Source organism: Lissotriton vulgaris, chromosome 6 (genome assembly GCF_964263255.1).
Source record: "Lissotriton vulgaris chromosome 6, aLisVul1.2, whole genome shotgun sequence".
NCBI classification, from domain to species: Eukaryota; Metazoa; Chordata; class Amphibia; order Caudata; family Salamandridae; genus Lissotriton; species Lissotriton vulgaris.
In genome coordinates, this window is record NC_141694.1 from 77,282,298 (window position 1) to 77,294,763 (window position 12,466).

Below are 12,466 nucleotides of genomic sequence, written 5' to 3' on the forward strand. Positions count from 1 at the left end.
AAGGCAGTGATGACTAGAACACCATTCTGTTTAGCAGAAAAAAGTCTCCTTCTTAGAAGCCTGAGAAACACACAAGAGATTAGACATAGGTAGATCTGAAACCAAACATAAGCAAGCCATGCAAAGAAACCCTCAGAGAAACTACAAGTCCAAGATGGAGGTTCCTGTATTCCTTAAGCCTAACCCTAATCCATCAAGGTAGACTAATGTTTCCTGTTCCAGTCTCTAATCTCCTCTTTCGACATATGTAGAAGGCTACTAAAGTACTCTGGCAGGAAACGTTGGTTGACAGACATCGATGTGGACGAAGTTACGAGGTCGGGTGCAGACAATAGACTTACATCAGCCGAGCGACGCCAGCCTAATCGGATAAAAGATCGCAGCGTCTTGACCATATACACCCACCCGATCCCAGGATACGACAAAAAGAAAGACCGGACTATAACGCGAGGCACAGAACATCAGCATAGGACGAGGTGCGAGCGGGGCGAGGTATCAAGGCCAGCTAACGTGGATAACACAACAAAGAAGGCAGGTACTTGCTGATCCCCCGTACTCAGACTGAAGGTGTGATTCATGATACAGAGATACCGAGGGATCTTTTACTTAACAGATCTAACCACAGTTATAAGGGTGATGATGCAAATATCCTCCCATAAGAAACCTAGCGGGATGAACCCGACAAGGACCATGCAATAAGGATCTCAAGGCATAGGCAACCACCCAGTGCCTAAATAGGAGAGAAGCATATTAGAAAGTCTTGAAAAAGATGGCCCACATCCAATGAGTCCATCGAAATGCAAATGTGGACGAAGTTACGAGGTCGGGTGCAGACAATAGACTTACATCAGCCGAGCGACGCCAGCCTAATCGGATAAAAGATCGCAGCGTCTTGACCATATACACCCACCCGATCCCAGGATACGACAAAAAGAAAGACCGGACTATAACGCGAGGCACAGAGCATCAGCATAGGACGAGGTGCGAGCGGGGTGAGGTATCAAGGCCAGCTAACGTGGATAACACAACAAAGAAGGCAGGTACTTGCCGATCCCCCGTACTCAGACTGAAGGTGTGATTCATGATACAGAGATACCGAGGGATCTTTTACTTAACAGATCTAACCACAGTTATAAGGGTGAGGATGCAAATATCCTCCCATAAGAAACCTAGCGGGATGAACCCGACAAGGACCATGCAATAAGGATCTCAAGGCATAGGCAACCACCCAGTGCCTAAATAGGAGAGAAGCATATTAGAAAGTCTTGAAAAAGATGGCCCACATCCAATGAGTCCATCGAAACGCGTCGACGCCCTTCTTTTGCATAATTAAACAACCCAACTCACCCCACGAACATTGAGAAATTAAGACAAGTCTGGGTTTGAGTTTTATTGAGGGTTTCAATGTGCATAACTGTATGACAAACTGTCTATGCCTGTGTTTTTTCTTCTCTCCCCTTTCCTCACTGTATTACATTGGATGAATTAGAGTATGTTTGCTGAAAAGGTTTTTTTCTTATACATTGTCGCAACATTGCTGTCTAGATAGGATATACATGAACTACATAACATTTTTTGATTATGTCTAACTGAGTATTGTAAAGAGTGATAAACTCTATTTTTAAGCTTTGTGTATGTGTTTTTTAAATTTATGATAACATTGTTTTAATAAAATATTTCTACTTTTGTATATACTGTTGTTTATGTTGATAATTTTTTAATTTGAGTCTTGTGTCCAAGATCAATATCTGGGCTTATTTCTCTAGACAATCCACCAGGGAAACTGTTTAACTCTACTATTTGGTAGTACCCTATTCCCCTGGTTTCCTAAGGGGTCTCTCTCTATTTTTCTCAAAATGCTGTTACCTCAGACCTGGAGTTCAAACTGTAGTACTGGATCTCTTGAGCCAGTGTTCTATACCAGCAATTTCCAACACCAGTGAGTTTTTCTGTGCTTTGAACATTTTACTCCTTGAAGACAGCAGTTTATGCCTCAGTTACCTTATCCCTCTGATGTGACGCTGTGGAAGCGCAAGCTGGTTCCTAGGGGGTGTTTCTCTTACCTGAGGGTCTCCAAATAGAAGCATTGCAAAGAAATACCCACACCTCAGAGTCACTGATTCCATAATTTATACAATGATTGACAGAGTAATGTGGGAATGGTTGTCAGATTTTCCTAGTCCTGCAATCTGAGGGAGTATATATAGGAGCATAGACATGGGGTATTTCAGTGACTTTCGTGGCAAAAATTACCAGCTTATTCAGAGTAGCAGCAGTGAGCCTTTCAAAATGATGCTTTTACTGATTATTTTTAAATCACGAAACTGCTCTTTTAGTGTGTTGTCTTTTAAAAGTGTTTAAACTGTAAAAACTTACTGTGTATCTCACTCGGTCGCCGCCCCGTTCCATAACGGCTTGTGTTGCTTGTGTGGAGGGCGTTCCTGACCTTTGGCCCGGCTTCTGTTACACTTAGGCAGCACCACCTTCTCCCGCGCAGCGGACGCGCACAGCGGACCACCGGCGGGTGGCCAAAGGCGAGCCCGTCTGCGCCCGTCCACGCTGGTCCGTCGCTAGTCGCTAGGACCCCTGGGTGACAGGTAATCGAATGGCCCCATATGCCCGGTGTAGGAGAGTAGGGTCTGCTATCCTATGGTCACCCCAAATTTTTGCTTTTTGCTTCACTGGTTTCTGACATAATGTGACTGTGGGCCTGCTAATCAGACCCACAGCCTGCTGTTCTCTCTCGAAATTAATACCAATGCACTCTAGGTGCATTACCAATTGGAACTGGTTCACCTTATAGGCCCCTGTTACAGTGTACCCTAGGTACCCAGGGCATAGTTGTATCCAAGGCCTACAAGGGGCTGCAGCATGTATTGTGCCACCCATGGCCTGACCTAGCTATTTGACACAACTGGCTTTTCACTCAGCTGGGGTAAGTTGGTGTAATCACCTCTTACTTAGATATAGTATATCTTTATCTAACATATATGGACACATGGTAACCTATAAGTCACTCCTATGGCAGGCCTCGACAATCTTGGAGGCAAAGTGTTTGGTTTCATGTGAGATGGCGCTCTGGCATGAGCTGAGCCTGTCTGCAGCTTTCGGAACCACGTCCTTTAGCTGTTTCATGATATTGCCATACCATATACTCTTAAGTGCATTATGAACCTTGCAGTTAAATGCTATCTTTGGTTTGGCATTATCAAAACATGTCAAGTAAGGTGTCATATGACTTGGAATACTACCCCCTCGCCAATTCTGGCGACAGGGGTAGCATTCCACCCTTCTAGAGGGAGACGACATGTACCTAACCTGAAACCCGGGTAAAAGTTAACCATGAGCCTCAGCATCACAAAATGGATGCTGCCACCACAGACACAAGTCTGACCTCCTGCTGCTGGGAGTTCTTCCAGCTTGGGAGGCTTGGACAAAGGGTTTCCTGTCAGGGGAGGTGCTTGCACCACCCCAGACAGGATTTTGTGTAGTGGGTTAGGGAGGGCTGTATAGAATGAGACATGCCTGGGGCACACAAGGTGTCCCTGTGCATATGCCAGTTCAAACCAGAGCTGGGGCTTTCCAGCCCCAGTCCTGGCACGAAACTGGACAAAGGAAAGGGGGTGTAACCACCCCCCTTCCTGGTCCCACCTAGAGGAGGGACCTAGCAGGTGATCCGGCCCCTAGATTTAGTTTAAGAGTAGGAGCTGTGTCCTAAGACTTCAGATCATCCTGAACTCGACTTGAAATAAGAAGATAAACTGGACGTCGACGTTCTGCTGCACAGAAGACTGAAGAGAATCTCCCTTGTGTCCAAGGAGAGACCACCCTGTGAATACAGGCACCATCCAGCAACTCGACGACTGCTTTGCCGCCGCCTCCCGCCTCCCGCTGGAGCCGGAGCCCAGAGCCCGACAAGACCTGGATTCCCAGACATCTCAGAGCCTGATCCACAGTCCCTGAAAAGAAGAGACCCGTGGAGGCACCGAGAGACGTGGGACCGGCCATCAGGTCATCCGGAAGGTTCCTTTATCTTTAACTTTGTGACTTTTACGCACCCATTGAAATCAATAGGCGCCCACGTGTAACTTTCAGCACTGCATACGCATTTCGTGGGCCTCCTGGTCACTAACTGTTGTTAGCCCCTTGCAGTCCCAGCGATTCCCCAGGCCCTTGGCCTTTTCCCTTTCAGAATAGTGGTTCTTATACCACTATTTTAGTATATGGTTTGAGCGGCCACCAGGGCCTATCCATATTGTGCAACTTTTGTATATTTAAACACTGTTTTGTTTTAACGAATTTGCTTCTGTGCTCATAACGAGTATAGGGGGTATTTTTAGTAAATAAATATATATATATTTTCAATATATATCTGTGTGGTGTCCTTTCATTTGGTATTCAAGGAGAGTGTATATGGTAAAACAGCTTGCTTCACATGCCTTTACAGAGTTTAGCCTAAGACTGCTTTGTCCACGCTACCACTAGGATAGCTGGTCTATAAGGTTGACTTACAACCAATCATCATAAGGGTCGTTTGGACTAATACAGGGTGGTCACTAGAACTAGTGAACATCATATATCAGGCCAACTTCTCACACCCGGGAGAAGCTCATTGCTCTCCGGTGTAAGGCAGCCTGTACGTCCCATCTGTGGCACCCTTGCTCTTTCTGTGCACAGTGTGACCACTGCGGCTTTAAATACCATGTATTTAAGCATACTGAGCCTGAATTGCAGGTCCCTAGTTAAACATCACAATGATGTCCACGAGCTCCTCATAGATCGTTCCCCTGATCTCTTTTTTCTGACGGAAACGTGGCTAACCGATGACTCCTCGGCTATTTTAGCCTTGGCCCTTCCCCCTGGCTATTTCATACGTACTCAGAACAGACCTAAAGGAAGGGAGGGTGGATTAGCGGTGATCTTCAAATCTAACTATTCCTGTACCCTCTCCCCCACAAACATAGTCAATTGTGAATGTGCGCTATTTAAGATAAGGATCTCCGACACCTTCACCTTTACGGGGCTCCTGATATACCGCCCCCCTGGGTCTCAGAGCGCTTTCCAGGAGTCACTGGTCTTGACCATCTCGGCGTTAGCCTTACAGTCAGCAAACTTTAGCATACTGGGGGACCTCAATCTCCATCTTGAGCGTTGTGATTCCCCTACTATACTGAAGTTTCTGGGTGACCTGGAGGCCTGCCAGCTCAATCAGCTGGTTGATGGGCCGTCTCATCTGGCAGGCCACCTGTTAAACCCAGTGTTCACAAACATGCAGGGAATTACAACCTCTACCCCTAGTCCCCTCAGCTGGACTGACCATTTCCCGATCCACATCTCGATCAAGATCCTAGCTAGTTTTAGGGAAAAGCTCCCCCCTCCTCTTTGGAGGCATCCATGGAACAAATTAGATGGCGCCCTGTTCGAGGCCAGACTGAAAACTTCCCGCCCAGTTGGGCCTGGCAACATGGAGGAGGCTGACGCAGCATATAGGGAGTGGATCAATAAGTCATTGGTTCACTTCATTCCTAAAAAAAGGTCGAGGCCCAAGCACGAGCAGTCCCATCCATGGTACTCTGAGGCACTTGCCATTAAAAAAAAGCAATGCAAGTTACTTGAGCGTATCTGGAGGAGATCATATGATCCCCTGGCTAAAACAAACTTCAGAGTCGCCACCAAAGCCTATCACAGACTTATAAAAAAGACCAAAGCCTGCTAATATACTGACTTGATCAATTCCAGTACTAATCGCTCTAAAACCATTTTCGCTCTAGTAAAGGATATGACCAAAACTTCGGAGGAAACAAGTAGCATGATAGTATCCGACTCGCAGTGCGAAGAACTAGCCTGTTTCTTTGTCGATAAAGTCAAAGGGATCTATAACTCTCTATATCCAGACGGATCCACTACGACCTCTAGCCCCGCCATAGGCTCACCAGTTCTCACATACTCACTTCAAGCCCTCCCACTTATTGCGCAGGCAGACATGGATCTCCTGGTTTTAAAAGTAAAGTCTGGATCTCCGGAAGACCCTGTCAAACCTGAAATGTTTAGACTATTCCAGGACTCCATTCTGCGGGAGGGGCGGGAGTTGATCAACAGTTCATTTCAGTCAGCCTCAATCCCCAAATCTTGGAAACATGCCAAGGTAGTCCCCCTGTTAAAAAAAACCACTTTGGACCCCTCCAGGCCAGATAGCTTTAGACCTATCTCTTTACTTCCGTACCTTGCTAAGGTGGCGGAAGCACATGTGAATTCCATCTTGACCAGCTACCTGGAGTCCAATGGGATTCTGGACGAGTCTCAAGACGGATTCCGCGCTAAACATAGCACAGAGTCAGCTTTATTGGCTGTCACGGAACATCTTAGGGCGGCACAGGACCTGGGTAATACTTCGGTTTTGGTCCTGCTGGATTTGAGTGCGGCGTTCGACACGGTCTCCCACAGGATCTTACTCGGGAGACTTTGGGAGATCGGAGTCAGGGATAGAGCTCTGGATTGCCCGCCGTACTAGTCCAGCAGGCTCCCTCTTGGTTGTGGGGTTCCGCAGGGGTCTGTGCCCCACACTGTTTAACGCCCCCTGGCTATGCTGGCTCGGGAACGTGAGATCAAATTATTATTGTACGCGGACGACACGCAACTTATCTTCACCTTCTCAAATGACACTGTGGTGGACCGAGCCAAATTCCAAGAAGATATCTTGGCCATTTCAAGCTGGTTGTCAAAGAACTGTCTCCAGCTGAATTCATCCAAAACCGAGGTACTCCTAATTGGCAGTGATGCACAGAAATGGGACGAGCATTGGTGGCCTCCTACACTGGGACCGCCTCCCATTCCTAAGAAGGAAGTCAAAAACGTGGGTGTGATTTTGGAAAACTCTCTTGCCCTAGAGTCCCATGCAAAAAAGTGGCAGGCACTTGCTATGGCCGCCTACGCTCCCTTAAGCCCATCCTCCCATTCTTTGAGCCTCCCACCCGTCAGATCATAGTCCAGGCCCTGGTCTTATCCCATCTAGACTACTTCAATGCTCTTATGCTTGGCTCCAACCTGACAGTGACAAATAGGCTACAAAGAGCTCAGAACGCAGCCGCCTGCATCCTGTTCGCACTTCACAAACACTGCCACACATCCCCGATCCTTCGTCGCCTGCACTGGCTGCCTGTAAAACAACGTATTCAATTCAAGACTCTCTGCCTAATTCACAAAATGCTGTACTGCGTCGGCCCCCAAACCCTGCAAGGACTCTGTTCCTTTTATGCCCCTACACATGCTCTCTGCTCGGCGGACCTTTTCCTTGCTCTTACCATCAAGATCTGGAGGAGCAGAGAAGGAGGCCGCTCATTTATGTATCTGGCCCCGAAACTCTGGAATTCGATTCCCCTAAGAGCACGGGCCAACACCAACCACATGCTCTTTTGTAAACAAATTAAAACCTGGTTGTTTTCTTCCATCTAAGACACTCTCACTAGCTGTGGATGTTTTGTCATCTGGCATGTATGCAAGCGATGGGACGCCCGTTGCTGGGGCAGCCATGCGCTATACAAACTAGCTTAAAAAAACCTAACATTAACTGCATAGACAAGAGAGTTGGAACATTTGCTGGGAGCATTTCAACACTGAGGCCATGGAAAAATAAATTATGTCAAATTAAAGACACTTGACAAGAAACTTACCTGATAAGTGGTAAGGCCAGTCCTCAAAAAGATGGTTGTGAACTTTGGGAAGATATACACTAATGCCATCGAAGCATGTATATTTAGCCCTGCCTTCTGGTGGCAAGGAAAAATGGGCTGTAAAGGATAAGAACATAACCTTGGTGGTAGATTGCATAAATAAAAATGATAGCTTAGGTTTCAAAAATATTATATCAGGGACCAGAGCGGCAGGGAAACAAAAACTGACGCCTGGTTCTCTCTGGTGGATCGAGAGGAAGTGACTGACGGTCAGACCTTGTTGCACAAGAACAGAGGAGGGTTATCCATTTACCAGTTTCTTTGGAACCAATGCTTTGGAAACAATGGAATAATAACAAGTGGTTTTGGAAGCATTGTTTCAGCATTGGGCAGCTATCTGGTAACAGAATTAAGCAAGTAAGGCAGTAGAAGCCTGATTAAACAGTGCAATAGGACTACCCACTGCAGAAAAGAGTGGAAGGAAAATTCACTGCTTAATGCCAAGAGGACTCGGCCTGAACCTTGGGAGTAGGGTCCGAGTCAAGGTGCAATATGCAGAAATTACTTCTTCATCCTTTACCACCATGGGGATATGGAGAGTCAGTTTTCGTAAATGACATGAACACTACAGAATAAACATTAAATAGAAATCAAAAGGCATAGCATGTGGCTGTTACCTATTGTCAATAATTTAGAGACATAACATATGCTTTACAGACACCATGGGATTTTTATGCACAAGTAGTCATCAGGCAAAGAGAGATGCAAACTCTATTTATAGAGCAGTCTATTGGATTATTGCAATAAAAGAGGTTTGCATTGTAGGTTAGCTTGAGTGTAGCACAGTAGACAGCCCAGTAGTTGATAGAGTTGTGACGGTCTCGTCACAAGGCTGGTCTGCTTAGGTGCTAGCAGTATCGTCACCTTAAGTGAGCTTGAGAATGGATTCCACAAACAGAAGTCCAAGGGCAGCACAAATGACCTGAGTTTCTCACTGAGGCTGGAAGCACCATGATGGCCGGGGTGGAAACTGGCATATGCTTGACCATGCAAACAACCAATGGCTCGATGAAGTTTGAGGAGGCCACCATCTTGGGTGATAAAAACAAGTGAACTCTATAGTGGCATTTTAGATCACAAAATACAGACTCTCTAATAGTCCTTTATATTTCCAAGGTCCTAAAGTATTACATATGTAGAAATGTGGCTCCAGTTTTGAACAGTGAGAGAAGGAGGATTTTGCCTGGATGGAATGCACATTTTTTCGGTTGAGCAAACTACACACTAACCGTGGCTGCAGAGAGCCGATGCCCCAGCAAGACGTAGATGGTGAAGATCACGATAGCAAGGAGCACAGGCAGCGCATCCAATAGATAGGCGCAGAATGCATCCACATACTTGATGCTCGTCAGCATCTGAAGCTCCTTGTCACGGATGGTCTTTACCTTGACAGCAAAGTACTTCTCCCAAGTGTAGAACTTTATCACCTGGATTCCACGCAGGATTTCCATCATCAGCTGTAAGGCAAGAGTAAATAGAAGAAATTAGAGTGAAACCCAGGGGAGACTGGCAAACTTTGAAAGTGGTGAGGCGAGCGAAGTGCTCCACCGCTTCCCTGAAAGAACACATCCCCTCCCTCCAAAAGCCCAGAATAAAACACTCCCTTCCTCCAAAAGCACATCATAAAACAAACCCTCCCTCAACCCAAAATAAAACTACACTAACATTAATAAAATGTGAAAATAATGCTAAAATATGTATAGGGTGTGTGCATCTGCCAAGACCACCTCAGGTGGCCGAATCCCCCATTTACCTGTGTGCGTATATCATCTAGCAACATGTCTTGGAGTAAAGCAGGTCACTGTCCTCTGCAGGAGTTGCATGGAATTCAAGTGGGTTAGAATTTAGGCAAGGGGCAATGTTAACAGTCCATCAGAATTGCTCCTCTGTCCAAACGAAGGCAGGTGCAGCTTATTTATTACATGCACTCTAATGCCTCAATTGCCAGAGATCCTGTCAAGCAGTGCTTATTTATGCTATACCCTTCCAGAGCTGGTACTTAACAGACAACAACCAGTAAGGACATTTTGTGTAATGTACTTAGGGCCAGATGCACGACCCTAAATTGTATGTGCAAATGGGTTTGCAACCTGTTTGTGCATGCAAAATGTTCCAGGGTCATGTACAATTCCTAAATAGCGGGTCACAATTTATTTGTGATTCTCTATTTAGAAATTGCGAGTCTCAATTAGTTAGGGGTGTTCACTTCCTAATTGCGTCCGCAAATCAATGTATGAATGTTTTGTGTCCGCAATTGCAGTCGCAAAACTTTCACAAATTACCACCCTCTTTAAGAGGGTGGTAATGCAGTCGCAATTTGGAGGAGGTCATCGGGGAACCCATTCACTTTGTGACTGTCTCTAAAAATATTTTTTAAGCGCAGGCAATGGTCCCAAGGACCACTACCTGTCAGTAAAAAATGAAACGAAAACAATTATTTTTTTTAAAAAATGCATCCCGTTTTATTTCAAGGAAAAGGGGTAGCATTTTTAAAAAAAACTGCTTTATTTAAAAGCAGTTCCAGAGATGGTGGTCTACAGAGCCCAACTAGCCACCATACCTGGGAGGGCCTGTCATACCCAATGGGCTTGCAAATTGCGAGAGGCTCATTAATATTAATGAGCCTTACAATTTGCGACCCCATTGGGAACTGCAAACAGTGTTAAACACAGTACATGGCAAATTGCACCTCGCAAATTGTAACTCACAAAGGAGTCGCAATTTGCGAGCCGCAATTTTTCTGGTCGTACATCTGGCCCCAAGATCTTGTACCAAATGTTCCAGATGGTGATAATACGCCTACCAAGAAATGTGTATGGAAGCAAACCTGCTCTGCGTATATTATCTGACTGTAATGCGCAGGCAAAATGTGTGTTAGAAAGCATGGTTTAAAAAATGCCAATTTAAACGTGAACATGTAAAAATGATGGGAGGTAGGTTAAACTACATACAAGAAGAGCAGGACTTTGCCTATAAAGAGGAAGAAAATGAGTTACTTACCTGTACCTTCAGTTTTCCAGTATTGGTATCTTTCATAGATTCGCATGCTTGAATCATCCCCACCGTGGAAGTGGGAGATATATATATATATATATATTATATATAATATATATATATATATATATATATATATATATATATATATATATATATATATATATATATATATATATATATATATATATATATATATATATATATATATATATATATATATATATTACCTACTGGCGATAGCCAGTAGGTATATATAGTTAGGATTTTTTCTCTATGGAACTTTTGAAAATTCTATGTCTAATAACTTTGGCGTTTGTGGACGGAATCGGCTGAAATCTTCAGGAAAATGGCACATTTTGTTTCTGAGCAGCCCCTGAAAATTTGGGGGGGTTCCATCAAGGGGGGGCCGAGAAAAAAGGGGGGCCTCACTTTTAGCTCGAACGGCTGAATGGATTTGCACGAAACTTGGCAAAATTGTAGGGACTGTTAGCCCGATGTGCCTTTGCTGGATCTCAATATATGTGCTCCAGTGGATTTTGAGAAATTGACGTTTAAAAAAACAGATATATCTGTGACAGCGTACCGGATAGCGCACTAGTTCGCGTACTTTTCGCGTAACGGAGCTTTGTGAAGCGAAGCTGATTGGCTCTCCGGTGTCTGTCAACATTCTAAACAGTCCGGAGCGGCCGCCATCTTGTCTCTCGGTAGGATTGAGAGACAAGAGGAGGCCAAAACGAAGGGGGAAATGAAGGAAAGGGGGCAAGGTAGACCCCTTCTGACCCCCTAGGATTGATGAGGGGGATATTAAAGAGCCCAGCGGGGCCAAAAAAAAAAAAAAAAAAAAAAAAAAATTGCGATTTTTTGTCGTAGAGGTGCAAATCGGTACGTGAACCGGGCAGCTAACCGGGCAGCTATCCGGCAGCGTAAGGGGAGTCTGAGGAGAAGCTGATTGGCTGTCAACATTGTAAACAGTCCGGAGCAGCCGCCATCTTGTCTCTCGGTAGGATCGGGAGACAAGAGGTGGTGAAAAACGAAGGGGGAAATGAAGGAAAGGGGGCAAGGTAGACCCCTCCTGACCCCCTAGGATTGATGAGGGGGATATTAAAGTGCCCCGCGGGGCAAAAGAAAAAAAAAATGCGATTTTTCGCGGTAGAGGCGCTTCCCGGGCAGCTAACCGGCAGCGTAACGGGAGTCCGACATCTTGTGTTTTTGGAGCGGCCGGTTTGCGTACCGGGTAGCGTTACGGTAAGCGTAACAAGGGGAAAACCAAGAGAAACAGTAAAAAAAATTTAAAGGAATAGATTTCCACCAAACTTGGCAAAATTGTAGGGACTGTTTGTTTGATGTGCCTTTGCAAGGCCTCAAGATATGTGCACGTGTGGATTTTGTCTAATTAAGGTTAAAAAAATATATATATATCTGTAAGCGTGCTCTGGCGCACTTACGTTACGGGTTTTGTTTGCGCTGCAGAGACGATACGTCATGTTTATGCGACGTGTCATGAGGCGTCTCACGTGGCTACGTGATACGTCACGTAATAAAGAATATATTTTACAGCTATAGATATTAGCTTTCAAAAAACCAATGAAATTCACTGAAAAAACCATAGGTTATAGACCATATATAGTTAGGAATTTGCATTTACAAAACCATGAAAATTCACTGAAAAAATCATTGGTTATAGACCATATATAGTGAGGGATTAGCATTTACAAAACCTTTTTTACTCGCACAAAACC

The 12,466-nt window shown here is 45.1% G+C and overlaps 1 protein-coding gene across 1 annotated transcript in view; it reads right to left on the reverse strand.

Moving 5' to 3' along the window:
- LOC147706821 (ATP-binding cassette sub-family C member 10-like) overlaps positions 1-12,466 on the reverse strand; it is a 1,330,844-nt gene that overhangs the window by 1,218,291 nt on the left and 100,087 nt on the right. The window contains 1 exon segment of the mRNA XM_086925587.1: positions 8,960-9,187. Within this exon segment, the coding sequence (XP_086781713.1) occupies positions 8,960-9,187 (228 nt within the window).